The sequence below is a fragment of the Vulpes vulpes genome, chromosome 4, assembly GCF_048418805.1.
Source record: "Vulpes vulpes isolate BD-2025 chromosome 4, VulVul3, whole genome shotgun sequence".
In the NCBI taxonomy this organism is placed as follows: Eukaryota; Metazoa; Chordata; class Mammalia; order Carnivora; family Canidae; genus Vulpes; species Vulpes vulpes.
Window position 1 is genome coordinate 118601782 of NC_132783.1, and position 18046 is coordinate 118619827.

General features: G+C 41.5%; 1 protein-coding gene across 12 annotated transcripts in view; it reads left to right on the forward strand.

The window, feature by feature from the left end:
- The window catches only part of SH3TC2 (SH3 domain and tetratricopeptide repeats 2), a 105179-nt gene that overhangs the window by 54759 nt on the left and 32374 nt on the right, over positions 1-18046 (forward strand). For 8 of the 12 annotated variants that reach the window (XM_072756911.1, XM_072756902.1, XM_072756903.1 and 5 more), the window contains 6 exons: positions 5737-5835; positions 9318-9445; positions 13190-13295; positions 14730-14873; positions 15916-16117; positions 16879-16952. In XM_072756911.1, coding sequence (XP_072613012.1) covers positions 5826-5835; positions 9318-9445; positions 13190-13295; positions 14730-14873; positions 15916-16117; positions 16879-16952 — 664 coding nt within the window. In that variant the 5' untranslated portion in view covers positions 5737-5825. Of the gene's footprint in view, positions 1-5736; positions 5836-8023; positions 8166-9317; positions 9446-13189; positions 13296-14729; positions 14874-15915; positions 16118-16878; positions 16953-18046 lie in introns of those variants that run through there. The other 4 variants (XM_072756906.1, XM_072756912.1, XM_072756905.1 and 1 more) reach the window with 2 other exon arrangements.

An 18046-nucleotide genomic window follows, 5' to 3' on the forward strand; every position in this document is an offset into this window, starting at 1 on the left:
GAGATAAGACAACTATACAATGGCTAGAATTAAAAAGCCTGATAATATCAGATGTTTGTGATGATATTGTGCAACCGGAACTCTCTTGTGTTGCTGATGGGAAGGCAAAATGGTATAGCTGCTTTGGAAAGTAGTTTGGCAGTTTTTAAACAAATCTCAATGTTTTTTTAATTAGTAACTTTTTCCGACCCATAATAATAATAAAAATGAAATGAGCTTATACCAAAAGTAATTTATTGATTCATGAATGAAAAGTCCAGGTGTTGTTTGCTTTAGGTATGGCTGGATCAAGATATTCAATTGATGTTATCAGAAAGTTATCTTTCCTAAACTCCTAAACTTTTACTGGATTGGCCTCAACCTTAGGCAGGCCTTCACCTGTAGTAGGCCTTCCAGTTCTAGGCTGTCATATATATATATATATTTTAAAGATTTTAGTTATTTATTTTTGAGGGTGCGAGAGAGAGCACGAAAGGTAAGGGAGAGGCAGAAGGAGAAGCAGACTCCTTGCTCAGCAGGAGCCCAATGCAGGACTCAATCCCAGGACCCTGAGATCATGACCTGAGCTGAAGGCAGATGTTTAACGGACTGAGCCACCCAGGCTGTCATATTCACAGCTCCAAGTGCAACGGAAAGAAATCTCTTCCTGCAGAGTGCTGTTGAGGGTCCTGAGACTAATTCTCATTGGCTTAACCTTGGTTATGTGGCCATGGATAACATAACATGATTGGTTGATGCTTGAGTCAAGTGTCCACTTCTGGAGCTAGGGATGGAGTCAGCCCCACCTGAACCAAATGGTTTACGTGGCTCATCTGGCTAATGAGAAGCACAGGATTGAGTCTGGGACTGTCTAATTGCAGTCTTTGTTCCCACCTACTTCTCTACCTGCCTTCAGTTCTAGAAAACAAATGTATGTCTCTTACAGAATATTTGGAAAGTAGACAAAAGTAGACAAAAAGATGATTAAAAATGACTCGGCACTAGCCACTATGGACCTACTGGTCTATTTCCTTGCAGTCATTAAAAAAATCATATCTTTTTCTTTTTAACACACTTCATTCTGTATGATAGCTTTTTGTTGCCTTGATTTGTCTCTGGTCCTTTTCTAATGCCCAGCTAAGTCTCCATATTCCTTCATGTTGAAATATAATCCCTGTGCAAAAGAGTTCTGTAAATTATGAATCCCCATGCAACTATTAACTCTTCTTCCTATTATGCAGCTCACCCAGATTTTCCAGATTCTTTATTGTGTCTCAAGTGGCTGCTCTCTGGCTCATGGGTCCCCAAGCATCTAGCAAATTGGCTCTCTGTTCCACAGATTCTCACACGAGAGCACACGAGAAATCCTCAAGAGGCTAATTGAAAATGCACATCCCCAGACTCTACCTCTAGATATTTGGAAGTGAAGTAGGTAGAGAAGAGCTCAAGGAATATTTTTCTATTTGTAGTCTACCAAATTTACCACTCATGCAGAGCTATGTACAAAATTATATGTGTACAGTTTTGTGAATTTTCAAAAAGTGAAAATGTCCACCTATACTACTTCCTGGGATTGTCATTCATTTATTCTCATTGCTATATTGTACTTAATTGTATATACTACACTTACTTATTCATTCTGTGTAGATGGACATTTGGGTTGTTGCCAGGCTGTTTTGGGTGTTACACATACTGGGGCTGTGAATATTTTTGTAGATGTATTTTGATGAACACATATATGTATTCTTCTGAGTATATGCCTAGGAATGGAACTGCTGAATCTTACTGCATGCATATGTTCAGCTTGAACTGATATGTCAAACAGTTTTTCCAAAGTAAAAATTTTCAAACCTTATTCTCATACTTGCAGTACATGGGATGGGAGTTCCAATTGCTCTGTATCCTTTGAACACTTGGCTTTATCTGTCTTTTTTATTTTGGTCAGTCTGTGTAGTGGTGTTCCATTATGGTTTTAGTTTTCATTCTCCTGATGAGCTTGAGAAAATTTTCATAAATTTATTGGCCACTTGGATACTGCCTTGGATAAGGGCTTCTTCACCCTTTTGTCCATTTTTCTAGTTGCCTACCTCTTTCTGAAAGATGCATAGCATTCTTTATATATTCTGGATTTGAATTCTTTACATTCTATACACATTCTTTATATTTTCTTCTACTCTGTCACTTACCTAGCATTCTCTTAATTGCATCTTTTGATTAAAAAAAGTTCCTAATTTTATCCATTATTTTTTTGTGCATAGTGTGTAGTGCTTTCCCATCCTGTTCAGGAAATAACTGGTTACTTCGGTCATGCAGATATTCTTCTCTAAATTTCTTTTTCTTTTTTTTTTTTTTTTAAGATTTTACTTATTTATTCATGATAGACATAGAGAGAGGGGTGGGGGAAGAGACACAGGAGGGAGGAGAAGCAGGCTCCATGCCGGGAGCCTGACGCGGGACTTGATCCCAGGACTCCAGGATCGTGCTCTGGGTCAAAGACAGGCGCTAAACCACTGAGCCACCCAGGGATCCCCCCTTCTCTAATTTTCTACAAGTTAGTTTGGGCAGATAACTTTCTATTTTTTATTTTTTTATTTATTTATTTTGTAAAGACTTTATTTACTTATTCATGAGAGACACAGAAAGCAAGGCAGAGGGAGAAGCAGGCTCCATGCAGGGAGCCCGATGTGGGACTCGATCCCAGGTCTCCAGGATTACACCCTGGGCTGAAGGAGGCGCTAAACCACTGAGCCATGGGGCTGCCCGGGCAGATAACTTTTTAAAAACCAGCACTTAGGTAGCTCTGATGCAAACAGTCTACAAATTATGTCCTATGAAACACTGCAATTTTCTGCTCTAAACCTCACACATCTTTTCAGAGTTTTATGCCCTGCCCTCTTGCTCAAAGCAGAATGACCATGAACTTCCTTCTTCAAGGTGGACTTATATGGTGGACATTCACCATCTTTAGGCTATCTTTTCTTTCCACGCAGTCTTGCAGTAGGTACACACTCTCACAGCTTGTGGGGCCCATATGTGAATGGGTAAATTTGATGGCATGCAGACTGTGGTAGCCAGAGAAGAATGAATGCCCACAGAGGGACAGCAAATGCTTGACCCCAGACAATTATTGCTACGTGAAAATGAGGGCCCTGAACTATAGATTTTCCCATTTTCAAAGCAAAGCCAAGAATCTGGGTTATGCAAAATATCCCAAGTTCTGAGTGATGTCAAGCAATTCAAATTTGAACTTTAGAAATTCAGTGTATGGGGGAATGCCTGGGTATCTCAGTTAGTTAAGCATCTGTCTTCAGCTCAGGTCATGATCCCAGGATCCTGGGATCAAATCCCGCATTGGGCTCCTTGCTCAGCGGGAAGCCTGCTTCTTGCTCTGTCTGCTGTTCCCCTTGCTTGTGCTCTCTCTCTCTCTCTCTCTCTGACAAATAAAAAAATAAAATCTAAAAATAAAAAAATAAAAATAAAAATTTACCATGTGGGAAAAGAAAAAAAGAATAACAAAAGAGAGCCAAAAAGGAAGGAAGGAAGGAAGGAAGGAAGGAAGGAAGGAAGGAAGGAAGAAAGGAAGGAAGGAAGAAGAAAGAAAAATGATATTTGTGGGTTCGTGATGGACTCTGACCCTGAGGCTATCAGTATTCAAACTGTCCCAGAGTGAGGAAGCAGGCTACCACTCCAAGTGTGATGCTGGAACCAGCAGATGTAGCACCTGGCAGCACATTAGACACACAGAACTTTAGGCTTTCAACCTACCGAGGTAGAGTCTAAATTTTATCAATATCCTCAGGCAACTCATACACATATGAAAATTTGAGAAGCATCAGTCTAGATGTGTGATTCCCAACACTGGCTCAAATTAGAATCAGTTGGGGAACTTAAAAGAATTTTTATGGCTGGGCTTCACTACAAACCACGTAAATCAGCATTTCTGGAGATGTGGCCTAGGCACTGCTATTTTTAAAAAGCAATCTGAGTGATTCAAATAGGCAGTCAGAGTTGAGAACCACTAACTTAGATCCATCTCTCATTTATGAGTGGGAAAAGTGAAACCTCAGAAAACGGATGGATGAAACATCTTGCCCAAGGTTATTAACTAATGTATGAGAGAATCTGATTTGTGTTCAACCTCTTATCTCATGATTCCCAAGCCAGTGTCTTTTTGCTACAGTTACCTTTGGTTCCTGGGGGCAGAACTACAAAATGATCCAGTTCAACATTAGCTCATTACTGCCTGCTTTCCAGCTAAGCTGCTTTTAACACTGAACCCCTAACAAGATTGACTGGATGAGGAGCTATGAGCTGACGGGCCCCTCCTTCTGCCTATCAAACCCAAATCCATTTCATTCTCCCTCCATCACCCCAAAAAGTGTTAACTGCTCCTGCTATGAAGAAATAGAATCTGGTCCTCCACTGGTGTCTCAAAATCTCTCTGCATAAGCAAGGAGCACAGAGTAGAGGCACAGACTCCTGGTAACAATGTGAGGATTTGGGGTTAGCATTAATCAGCTGTGAGTGGATGGAGTGTGATGGCTGGTCCCTATCACTCTTGGGCTGCATCAGTAGAAGAGCAGGTCCAGAATGCAAAATGGGTTGATCTGCTTGACTCTGACCTAGCACAGTTTTATAATCAAAGAAACTGGGAGAATTAGGTGAGGACTTGCAAACAATGGTTGAGCCAAGACTCCTAATCCCTTTTTCTAGAACCAGGCAGCTTATAATATTCTGACCCCATGGTATAGTCTTTGAGCAATTTCATGGTCAAAGGAACAGAGTAACCCAAAGTAATGTGTTAAGGACTTGAATTCTCTTGTTGTATTTTGGGAATACCATGAGGGAGGCCCACATTTCATAGGGATACTTGTGAAATTTCCTTCTGTTCTTTTATATCCACTGCCTCGTGCTTTTTAGCTGTACTCTCTTCTCTTTTCAACGCTCTGCCATCAAAATAGCCTTCTCCCTAACCCCAGCTGTGCCGTGATCTTCTTTCTTTTCCTTTTTCACTTCAATTCTACAGTGGCAAAGACAGGAACATTTTGGAGATCTGAGGAGAAATCCCATACAGGACTCTAGTGGTCAGACAGTCTGGGGACCATCAATACATTACAAGCATGCCCCAGGCGTCTCCCTAATAATGCTACCCTCTCTCCCTCTATGGTGACACTTCTGTTATCCACCCATTGATCTTAAACCTCACCGCAGTCAGATCTATAATGACCTTGTAGGTTCAACATATATGGAGCATTTTCAGTGTCCTCAGCCATGGGACTCAGTCTGACCTGTGGGTGGGAATCTGTTTTATTTTATTTTAAATTTTTATTTACTTGACACAGAGGGGGACAGAGAGAGAGCATGAGCAGAGGGAGTGGTAGGCAGAGGGAGAGGAGGAAGCAGGCTCCCTGGTCACTAAGGAGCAAGGAGCCTGATACAGGGCTTGACCCCAGGACCCCAAGATCATGACCTGAGCTGAAGGCAGACGCTTAACTAACTGAGCCACCCAGGCCTCCCTTATTAACTTGTTTTAAATAAAATGGGGATACACAGGCTACTGCAGTATTGACATAGCAGGTATAACAGGTCTTTGATAACAGTTGAGTACTAAATAATTATAAGGCAATGGTGATAGCGGAGAGAATTCCTTCATGCCACCAGCCCAGGAGAAAAAATTGTCACTTGACAAAGACTTGTAGTCCATGCTTATCACTTGCTTACACTCACACAAATGATCTTTCATTTGATCTCTTCCAGGTAAAGAAACTCCTTCCAAGAATCCAACCGTATCAAGTGAGTGTATAGCCTTATCTGAAGACAAGGAAAAATGTTTCGTGCCACAGAATATGACTCTAGGTATCTAAACCCCAAATAGAAGCCCTATTTTTTTTAAAGTATGTTCCATGTCGAATTCCACAGTAACCTCTTTATCTCTCCCATCTGTAGGCTCCCTTTCTTTTATCCTTTCCGGGCACCACCATCAAATGCATCTTTGTAGGCATGACCTCGACTATGGTATTCACTTGCTCACAAATCTTCCAATACTCTCCATTGCCTGCAAGATTAAGTTAAAGCTTCTCAGGCTGACTCTCAAACCTCTTCACAATCTGGCACGTATTAGGAGCTCCATACATATTTGCCTTACTAAAGAAAATACATTAGCAATTAAATTTTAAGGTGCCGGAGGGCAGGGATAATTTTTTTGAAGACTTAGGTATTTATTGTGCATGGCATCTAAAAGAGTTATTTGTACATAGTTGGTGCTTAGAAAATATTTGGTAAATAAATACACAAATTGTTGAATAAATATGTGGAGGTCATGTTTATATTCTATATACAGTACCTTATACATAGCACATTCTAAATAAATACTTGTTAAATAAATGAATAAGCAAATAAAGGGTTGAATATGTGGAGTGAGATTGGCGGAGCAGAAGAGCACCTGTATGAATCTTTCAGAATCAGAAAAAGATTCTGAAATTAGTGTGAAAGAAACCTTATTCTCAAGACACATCTTTCACACGGCTCCCACTAAGAGACCTCAGTGAAGCTGGCAGGGAGTTGGCATCAGAGGGTAGTATACCTGGGCTGAACCTTGTACCATTAACTCTGAGGATCAACCTGCATAAGACTCAGTGTTTATTGTACAGTAACAGGGATCATTTTGGGGGGCTAATCATGTGCCAAGCATGTGCTAAATGATTCCTCTCATTCTCACATGCTCACCTCTGGGAGGTGCCACCAAACTCCCCATTCCAAAGGTGGCCAAGTCTCAGAGAGAATGGCATCTTCCCCACTGCCACACAGCTAGTGAGGACAAAGGCATTCAGACCCTCATCTTGTTCATGGCCACGATGGAGGTGCATCTTTGTTCCTCCCTGGCATACAAATGATAGATTTGTGGAAAAGATTTACATTAAGAATGTTTCAAAGAACATAAACCAGGTAAATGGATAGTGTTCATATGTCCTATCAGGTTCTTTCTTTTCCCAGTTTCAAATTCTGTCAAACAGCTAGACTGACAATGAGAACGACCTTGCCCTTTCTTGTTCTATCAATCTGCTTGTCTGTTAGCTTGTCCTTGAGAAAAGGTGACTCGCCACCTGTTGTTTCCTGAATGCAGTGTAGTCAGCATTTTGCCTTAATAGTGCCATGAAGGCCAATGAACAAAGGGTACGTGGAGGGGCTGAACTTGTCTGTCTTATAGCCTTTACCACTGTGGTGCTGTTTCCAGGAAAGTCACTGAGCAAGAAGGGGGCATTCCGCTCCAGCCTCCAATCTCTCATTGACGCGGAAGAGTCACAGACAAAATCAATCAGATACATTAGCATGATTAAACAACCGGTTTTCAGAAGGATTTTTAAAAAATGACAAAGTATACTTCACACTGACACTGGAGTGAACTTGATTTATTCCCTTGTTTTGGTCATGCTGAAGGCACTGCAGGATCCCACAGTGGCCCAGGCAGGAGGCTCTCAGTGGCAGCTCTGGCCTGTTGAGATCTCAAAGGCAGTTTGCTTATTTAAGTCCAGGTCTTTTGAGTGACAAATCCATGGATTCAGGTGCAAGACTAGGAGATCCACACTGAAGGGGCTGCCATTTGCGGGAGCTATTGTGAGAGATTCTAGAAGGGAGTTTGGATCATACTTTGAAAGGACAGGAGAAATGGATTTGGTGAAAAGGAGTCACAGAATTGGCCAGAGTCAAGGTTGATTACAGATGTGACAAGATGAGGGCAGAGGGAGCAGTAATTGCGGCAGTGATAGGGTGGGGAGTTTGAGAGTCGACAGCTGATGCTTAATATGTTAATTGAATATTTACTATGTAGGAGGCACTGAACAAAAAGCTTTGTATGAATAATCTCATTTGTAAGCCTCTTAAAAGCACTGTGAAATAGGTACTCGACAAGTCATTTTGCTAATGAGAAAAGTCAAGTGTAAAGATGTAATTAACTGTTCAGCATGGCACAGCAAGTGAGGGCAAAGCCAAGCCTTGAGCCCAGGTCTGTGTGACTCCGCCTCCCCCGGCTTCGCCTCCCCATAGCAGTCAGTGTGCTGATCCGTGAGGCTACTGGACAGAGCACTGAATTGGACGGCTGAAGATGGAGGGCTTGGATGAGATTAGAACACAGGCCAGGGAGGAATGGAATGGAACAAACATCCACCCGCAGTTCACACCCGTGTCAGGTCAGTTGGGGATGTCCTATTGGAGCTGCTTGGTAGCCAAGGCATTTTCAGGACTTCCAGGTTAAAAATGGGCCCTTTAAACATACGAGTCCAGGCTGACTTGTGTTACCCAGGCCAGCAAGAGAGGGGCTGTCTTTAATGTGCTCAGGGATTTGCAAAGTCCCTGGCAAGTTAGGGCTAGAAGAGAGACCTCTATAATTATCCAGTCCAATGCCTTTTTGGTTCATTGTGTTTGATAATTATTAACGAGATTGCTACTTATTATCTAAAGGAGACATGTGGCAAAGTGCAGTTATAAGATGAGCCTCTTCAGGGTGACCTTTTCCAACAACACTATCCAAAGGCATACGCCTGCCCCCCCAAACTGCTCCATCACTCTGTCTGTTAATCCAATTACATTGCTTTCCTAGCACTTTTCTCCATCTGAAGTTATTATGTTCATAGAATTGGTTACTTGCAGAGATTACAAGCTCCATGAGAACAGGGAACACATCTATTTTGTTTCCTGCTGTATTCCAACACCTGAAACAGCTTCTGCTTACAGTATTGGCTGAACAAATGTGCATTTGTAAGAAATTGAAGTTAGACTTTAATACATTAAGGACCTACCCTGGCAAACATTAGTAAACTCATTTTATTAGAAATAGTTTAGAGAAAATGTATGGCGTATCCATAATGCATAAAGCATAGAATATCTATTACACATAATAAATTTGATGTGTTTGACGTGTATTTCCATATATATGGATAGATTAAGTATTTGCTACAAATCATCCACAGGAAGAAATATATGTGTAGCTGTTCTGTGTTGGCACTGTTACCTTGGTGCCAGGCAGCCTAGGAATATACCTTGTTCAAAGCAGAAATAACCAACAGCAGCTCCTGGGATTCCAGAACATTACCAGGCTTCACCCTTTTCTTCCTTCCTTCCTTCCTTCCTTCCTTCCTTCCTTCCTTCCTTCTTTTCTTTCTTTTTTTTCTTTCCTTGGGGGACATTTTAAAGGAGGTGCTCCGGATATCATTAAGATTACTTGTAACCTCTCATTAAAGAGGACGTCAATTTAATTTACGTCCATTTAATCTAATTCTTTCTTCCCTTTTATTGCATTTCCTGCCTGATCTGATTGCATTTCTCCCCCCTTTCTCTTTAAGATCTGACGCTCTCCTTCAGTGTGAAGAGCCGCTCCAGGAGGTGTGTAAACGGCCCCCTGCAGGAAGCGGCCAGGAGGCGGCTCTGGGCGCTGGAGAATGAGCACCAGGAGGTGTGTGCCCTGTTTAAGGTGAGCTTGGGTGGCCCACTGCAATGCTGAACCTGCCTGGTGTCCGGCCGCTGCAAGGCTTGCCAGCACCTAGGACAGCGCCGGGAACAAAGTAGGCCCTCCAGAGAACCGCTGAAGGAACAAAGAATGAATGAAAATGTACATACTTGCTGCTCAGCAAGGATACACGGAACTCAGAAGGTGGCAACCTCTGGTGTTGCACAGTCAGAGAAAATGGTTTCAAACCTGCCACTCATAGCTGTCTGACCTTCTACAAGTGACTTCACCTTTGTAGGATGGAATTGTTACGATATCTACCTTATAAAGCATATATATATATATATATATTTATAAAATGTGGTACATTGGGATTATTTTTTCTTGTAATCAAATATACACAATGTAAATTTTCAACTTTAATTATTCTCAGTGTACAATTCAGTGGCATCAATGCAGTCACGTTGTTATGCCATCACCACTGTCCGTTCCAGAACTTTGTCATCATCCCAAACTGAAACTCTGTATCTATTAAACAATAACCCCCCCATCCCCTCCCTCACCACTGGTGACCACTAAGTATATATTCTTTTAAGTACCAAAATTGCTAATCAAAAAATTAATAACGATAAATTTTAGAATGAGAGGAGAAAAAGGCAACAAAGTAAATAAACCAGTTCCTTCTCTTTCATAGTGGGTGGCTTGTATGTTCAGTTGTTAAACCAAGGAAGAAGGATATAACCAAATTATTTATAGTTTAGGAGAGATTTTTTTTTAAAGATCCTATCTATTTATTTGACAGAGAGAGAGAGAGAGAGAGAGAGAGAGAGAGAGAACACAAGCAGGAGGAGTGGCAGGCAAAGGGAGAGAGGGAAGCAGGCTCCCCGCTGAGCAAGGAACCAGAGGGCCTCAATCCCAGGACCCAAGGATCATGACCTGAGCTGAAGGCAGATGCCTGAGTGAGCCACCCAGGTGTCCCCTGGGAGGGACTTACTAAAAGAACCAAAGTCAAAAATGATTAAAAATTGTTGCAACTAGAGGTGGGAGAAAAAGAATATTACTTCATGTAATAAACTAATATGTTCTAGTTATTTTTATAGTCTCTGAATTAATTTGATACAAATTAAAAAGGGAAATGTGTTCTATTAATCTGTCACGTAAAAAAAAAAAAAAGACTGGTTTGTTGGGAGGAGTCAGTGAGTCAGTATCTGTAGAGAGCTTGGCACTTTGCTTGGGTGGCAGTATGTGCTCCCTAAATAGCAGATCAATTATAAATAGTAGGTTTTTTTTTTTTTTTAATTTCCAGAATTCAGAAACTTGGAGGCCTGAGCTGTTAACTGGCACCATAGTTTTTAAAAATTTGAGTCACTTTTGGTGTGGGCAAGAGCTGCATTTGATTGAGCCAGGGCATCTGCATGGCTGAGGGTTGAATCGGTCCAGCTGGTGCACCGGGGTTGAGGCCTAGAGTCAGCTAGATCTAGGCTCCAGTCAGGGGGCCACAACAAACACACAGGTGACCCAGGGTAAATTGCTTAACCTGTGTGTGCCTGGGCCTCCTAGACTATAACACATGCATCATGCCATTTTCTATTAAGGCTGAAATGCCATTTGATTATCAAATGCAGCAATATTTTATATACCTGGAAGAAAGGGAAATAAATGCTCCCAATTAAGTATGAGCCATGCTTCCTTATCTTTTATCTCAGACATGATTAAATGTGGTAAAAGTGTATCTTAGAATGGATTAAGTAGTGTCATTGTACTCTTTGAATAGGGTTATTGTGAGTTAAATGGAGCATTGTTTGTGAATAGGTGAATTGCCTGACAATGAATCTCCTGGAATCAGTTGCTGTTGTTGTTTTAAAGATTTTATTCATTTATTTACAAGAGATACACAGAGAGAGAGGCAGAGACACAGGCAGAGGGAGAAGCAGGTTCTCTGCGGGGAGCCTGATGTGGGACTCGATCCCAGGACCCTGGGATCACTCCCTGAGCCAAAGGCAACCACTGAGCTACTCAAGTGCCCCTGGAGTCAGTTTTTATCTAGGACCCCTTCCCTGACCAACAAGATCTGGGGACTCCTGGGGCCTGTGTGGGAGAACCCCAGAGTTCTGGCTTTGCTGACCTAGGAACTCCTCTCTTCCTTCCTCTCTAATCTCTTCTTTCCACAGGGTTCTCCCAGAACAGCATCCTAGGGAATGATTTTTGATGGCACAACTTGGCCTGAGGGAGGAAGGATGCTCTGGCCTTCACTCATTAGAGTCAACTCTAGAAGCTTGGACAAACAAGAGAAAGATTTTAGGGGAAAACCAAGTCGGTACAGTAGTTTAGAACCTTTTTTCCCAAGTATTAAAAAAGGGAGTGGGGAAGCATACAAATTGGCACAGCACAGCCTTTTGTAAGGGCAGTTTGGCTCTCTCTTGCATTTTAGGATCGAAAATGTGAATATCTGCATTTCCAACTGCACTTCTCAGTGAGAATTACTTATGTCAAAACAATCAGAGATGTGAACAAAGATTTAGCTATAGGATGTCTATCACAGTACTGGCTAGGATGGTAAAAAAATGAAAGCACCACAAATGTCTAAACACAAGGAAATGCTAAGAACTATGTTAATGTACCGATGGCATATGTAAGCATTAAAAATAATATAGATTGTTTACTGAAATAGGGGATGGCTCACAAAATATTGTTTAATTACAGAGGATTACAAAACAATTTATGTAATGTGATTCTATTTATATAAAAATAGGGATCCCTGGGTGGCGCCGCGGTTTGGCGCCTGCCTTTGGCCCAGGGCGCGATCCTGGAGACCCGGGATCGAATCCCACGTCAGGCTCCCGGTGCATGGAGCCTGCTTCTCCCTCTGCCTATGTCTCTGCCTCTCTCTCTCTCTCTCTGTGTGACTATCATAAATAAATAAAAATTTAAAAAAATTATTTTTATTTATATAAAAATAGTTACATGGAAGCTCGTGCACAGGAACAAGGATTCTGAGTTAATACATAAAAGTGTTAACTCTGATGATCTATCTATCTCTAGGAGGAAGGATTGTGATTTTTGGTTTTGTGTAATTTGGTTTTTCTATTTATCAGCTTTATAAAAATAATCATTAGACATAGATCGACAATCAAACTTGCTTCCAACATGCCTTCTCTTATTCATCCTTCAGCTTGCCTGTACACATTTTTTTTTTTTAAACACAAAAGGTAGCATTTTTCTAAAGGATTTTTTTTTTTTAATTTGAGAGAGAGAGAGAGAGAGAGAAAGCATGAGCAGGGGAGAGGGGCAGAGGGAGAGGGAGAAGCAGGCTCTCCAATGAGCAGGGAGCCTGATGTGGGGCTTGATCCCAGGACTCTGAGGTCATGACTTGAGCTGAAGGCAAATGTTTAATCGACTGAGCCACCAAGGTGCTCCCCAAAAGGGAGCATTCATTGCACACAGTTCTACATCCTGGTTCCTTTCTGTTGCTGCTACTGATCCATCTGGTAGTATATATCTGGAGGCTGCATCAGTGCACAAAGGATTTCTTTATTCTTTTTTATGGCTGCATAATATTATATATTCCACTGCATGGATGAATCACAATTCATTTTAACTGATCTCCTAGTGATGGACATTTAGGTTGTTTCCTGTGTGTGTGTGTGTGTGTGTGATGTAAAAAAATCAGTGCCACAATCAAGAAATCACACAGAGCATTTTGCACTCCTCTGAGATTATGAACAGGACACTGTCATCCCAGGCTGACTCACTCTTCTCTTTCCCCAGGACCTCTCAGCCAGGTTGGTGGGTATCCAGTCCCAGAAGTCTCAGTTCCTCATCACCTTCAAGACCATGGAGGAAATCTGGAAATTTTCTACCTACTTGAACTTAGGTATGATGTGGAGCAGGCAGGTGGAGGAGAACCTGTGTTATAGCTCAGCCAATTTGTAGGGTTTGACATCAGGGAATTGGTCTGGCTCTGACAATTAAAGAGGTAGAGCCTTCACATGGATGGTTAACTTTTGAAATATCACAAACTGCCTGGAACTAAATCTAAGGCAAATATTAACTGTTACTCTCTAATGGGATGTGGAACATTACTTTGTTTTCAGGGGGAGACTACTTTCTTAGATAATCAATCAATTGGTGAACAGTTCTTGGTGATCACTAAATTTGAGGGACTGAGAGAGATGCAGACTGATGGTTAAGAAAAACAGGGACCAGTTGAATAAGATCAAGTAGCTGCTCAAAATAGTAAAGTTGTGGATACTTCAGCCTATGTTTTTGGAAAAGAGTCAAAAGAGATGGGGGAGCTATGTGTGAAAGGGGACTCAGATGGCAGGGTTTTCTAAGAAGTGACCTTGTGTAGGGGTTGAGGGTCAAGATGGCCCTTGGCTAGAAGGTATAACTTCTCTCGTAGTCATGGTGATTTTCTGCTTTCCACACTGCGCGCATCTCCTTCCACGATCATTTAGAGACCCATCTTCAATTCAAAGTGTGCTCGATGGACCAGCAGCATCAGCATCGTGTGGAGCTTGTCAGAAAAGTAGAATCTCAGGCCCCATCACAGACCTACTGACAGCATCTCTATTTTAATAAGATCCCCAGGTGATTGGTGTGCATGTTAAAGTACAAGAAGTACAATGATAGAAAACACACTGGGCCTAAGTAGGTACAACAGAATCAGAATGGAAACAAACAAGCTTTTGCATCTTAAGAAAGACAAAGTCTCAAAAGAAGCAAAATTTTAGCATCAATAATTCACATTTGTAGGCATGCTTGAAATACCATCCATAATTGCAGCTACAGAGCAGCTAGTCTGGTTTTAACAAGGGAGAGCATGCTGGGCATGAATGATGGAGAAGATCAGAGGGGGTGGTAGAGTAAATCCTGACTCCTTTAGAGGTCATGGACAATCCCCCAGTCACTGCATCTTTAGGGGTCCAGGAATTTGAACCTCAAGTCAGGAAAACTGTAAGGGGGGGGACTAGGACCCCCAGAATCCAAATTATAGTCTTTGAAATTCCTCTATAGATGTATTAGAAAGAGGTAGTTAGGTTTGGTCATCTCACTGTGCTTTTATGGAGATCCATAATGTATTGAAAATCATAAATATTATTTAAAAATGATTTGTATTTCCCAACAGATGCTGAGAAGAATCAACTCACCCTAGAAATTTTCTAGCCACCTCTCTATGCTCTTCTTGTTCTCATTAAGGGACAAAGGTCTGGGAGGGAACTTCAGAAAGGAGCTTTCTCTCACTTTTCTGTTTTCAGCTATGGCAGAAATCATGTTGTTCAGAAATCATGTTGGCTTGACCTCTTAGGTTATGTATCTGCATGTCTGGAACATCTCCTTTTTGACCATAAGTACTGGCTCAACTGCAGATTGGTGGAAGATACAGAGATCCAAGTGTCAGTGGATGAGAAACATCTGGAAACAATATACCTGGCACTCCTGATACAGGAAGGTGAGGATGGAGTAGGGTGGGATGGGCTTTTATCTGGATTTTTATGATCAGTCTCTGAAATAATTAGGACACAACGGGAGGCAAAGAACATTTCAAAGGTGAGAATAATCATAAATGAACCCACCTGTTAGCAATATTATTCCAAAAATCACTCTCAGTTTGACATTGACATCACATGAACAGCTATGTTTTTCAGTCTCACACTGATTGTCTGATGTTACAACCCCTTGGGGAGTTTTTAGAAAGTGCCCATGCTAGGGCTCCACTGGGGCCAATTAAATCTCCAGAGGTAGGGGCCAGGCTTTGGCATTTTTTGAAAGTTGCCCAGGCAATTCTAACATGCATCCAAGAGTAAGAAAGAATCACCTTTTAAAATATATGATACAATTTGATTGTGAAATAAAATTGCAAATCTTGCAAAACCTACAAGATTTCCTGAGATGGAGGAAAATGGTGCTGGGGAACTTCTTGGAGAACAAGCCAATCTGTTTGCAAGGAGGGATCTGATCCGGGCGACAATCAACGCTAACCACTGATGACATCACAGGCACATTGAAAGAACCCAGATTTGCATAGAATATTTTGCAAAGGGATTCTGTTTATGATTGTGTTGCACAAATCACAGTTGAAGGAAAGAATTTTGTATAGTGCTACCATATTTGGAGAAATTATATTCAACCAAATCAATTTATTCTTTGTTTTGATCCTAAGATTAAGCAGAGGGTTGCAATTGTAACTGGTTCTGTTAAGTAAATTTTTGTTTTATTATTTTTCCAAGGGGAAGTCCCAGTTGAGCCTTATTCTCACAAATTACTCCAAGCTTATGATATCTACTTCAAGTGCATTTCCTCTCAGTGGCTTTTTTTTCCCCTGCTACAGTTTTTCTGGGATCACAAAGGCTTTCTGTGGTACCTCTCCCTTGGCCGTGTACTTGACTCCCAGGAACAAAGTAGTTGGGCTTCTGGTTAGAAACGTTACATTGTGTGGTGATCCTTTTTCCATTACTGCTACTCCTTGGAGGGGCTTTTCTCATTATCTACAGGTCACTTCTTCTGCAGAGCCATGTGCTCCGTGGCTCAGCCAGCTGAGAAGGAAGGGGAGTATTTGACGCTTTGCAAGAAGGAGTTAATCTCCGTGAAGATAGTTGAAGGCGAATCTGAGTGGGAGGGCGTGTCCTTGGTGACGGGTCAGCGGGGCCTGGTGCCCCTGTCAGCTCTGGAACCTCTGCCGCTCCCTTTCCACCAGTGAGTAGCCAGGAGTGGGTCCCAGAGCAGACTGAGGTCTGCACAACAGAGTAGACAAGCTCGCAGATATGGGCATCTGCGGTGCCAGGGAGGGAACAAAATTTGGGTGGTTTTTTTTTTTTTTTGGTCTTTTTTTGTTTATCTATTTATCTATCAATTTATTTATTTATTTTTAACAGTTGAAATTTGCACAATCTGGTGAAATTAGAGACAACTCAAAATTTCAAATGGACATTGTATCTAAGAGGAAATCTACTGCCAGTCTTCAAACACAGTGTTTCTTAATATGGGGACTGGTGACCATTTGAATCAGAATCACCTGGGGATTTACTCTAAGTTCAGCCCACCTGGCCATCCTCAGACTGTTTTCGATTTAGGAATTTGTATCTTATATAAGCTCCCCTTGAACATAAGGGGATGTATTTCATACTTACATTTGAGAATCCAGGCCAGAAGGTTTTGTAAACTCTGATATCCAGAGGTTAGAATCTGACAGAATGGAAAGAGATCCTTTGTTAGTTATTTAACTGGTGAACTAATTGCAGAGCCAGAAAACACCCTAGGCCTGCAGAATTCCTCTGCTTTTCATAAAGCACCTGATACAAAGTAAGTTCTCAATAAATATTTGTCATTGTTATAATAGGAGTAATAACCATGATACTTATGATAATCGCCATTGTTGTTATTTTAATGAACTCTTCTGCTCACTGGTGTCATGTTTTTGAAATCCGATTTTGCAAACCCCGTGTTTCCATTGGCAGATGGTTCCTAAAGAATTACCCAGGAAGCTGTGGCCTTTCCAGGAAGAGGAATTGGACAGGCTCCTATCAGATCGGTATGGCTGGGTTGAAGACAGTATTGTCAGGGAGCTAATACTGTCCTGCCTCCTAATTTTATCTGCAAGTTTGGAGTCAGTTGATGTGAATTCCTGACTGGCCTCTGCTGCTGGCTGGATGTGGAGAAGCCAGTTGCTCTCTGTAACATGGGTTTCCTTTCCTGTGGGATGAGAGGTCTCAATCCAGGGCTGTTGGTACAAATGCTCACAGTGGCAGACAGAATGTACAGATGCATGCGGGCCTGGGTGGAAGATGTTAGCGAATGGCAGGACCGTGGGGATTTAATGATATATTGGGTGAATCAAAAGCCCAGTGGGGGCCAAATGTGGCCTGCAGGCTGCCTGTTTTCAATCTCGAGTCAAAACATTTTCAATTTCCCTTAAACTTTTGTGAAATTGGTCTTGAATTTTGGAAGAGTAAGAAGGCCTGGCACATGATGGATATACTCAGTAGATATTTGTAGAATAAATAAATGAAGTATATATATATATGTATATAATAGTATGTATTATATGAACATGCATATATTTTAGATGATCTCTGTAAGAATGTGTATGTATGTGTGTACATTTGCACACATATACACATGCATCTATAAGTACATATGTATCTACTGGAAATGAACTTTAATGCTTTCTAGGTATCTGGAGTATCTATTCCTTTCATCTTCATCTTTAGAGCCCCTCCCACCCCCAATTAGCCTAGCTGAAGTGCAATTTTGTAAGATGTGAGCCCAAATCACACTTTTTAAAAAAGAAGTAGAAGGAGGGGCACCTGGGTGGCTCAGTCTTTTGAGCATCCAACTCTTGATTTTGACTCAGGTCATGATCTCAGGGTCATGAGATCGAGCCCTGTGTTGGGTTCCACACTCAGTGGGGAGTCTGCTTAGATCTTCCCTCTCCCTTTGCCCCTCCCCCTACTCACATGCTGTCTATCTCTCTAAAATAAATAAGTCTTAAAAAAAAAGAAATAGAGGTAATTATGGAACTTAGACCTTAGATCTAAGCAATTAACTGACCGTAAACAAGATTTTTGGCTATCCAAGACAGTATAAGCATTCCTTGGAATTATGAATATGGGGCTGTGAAGTTTG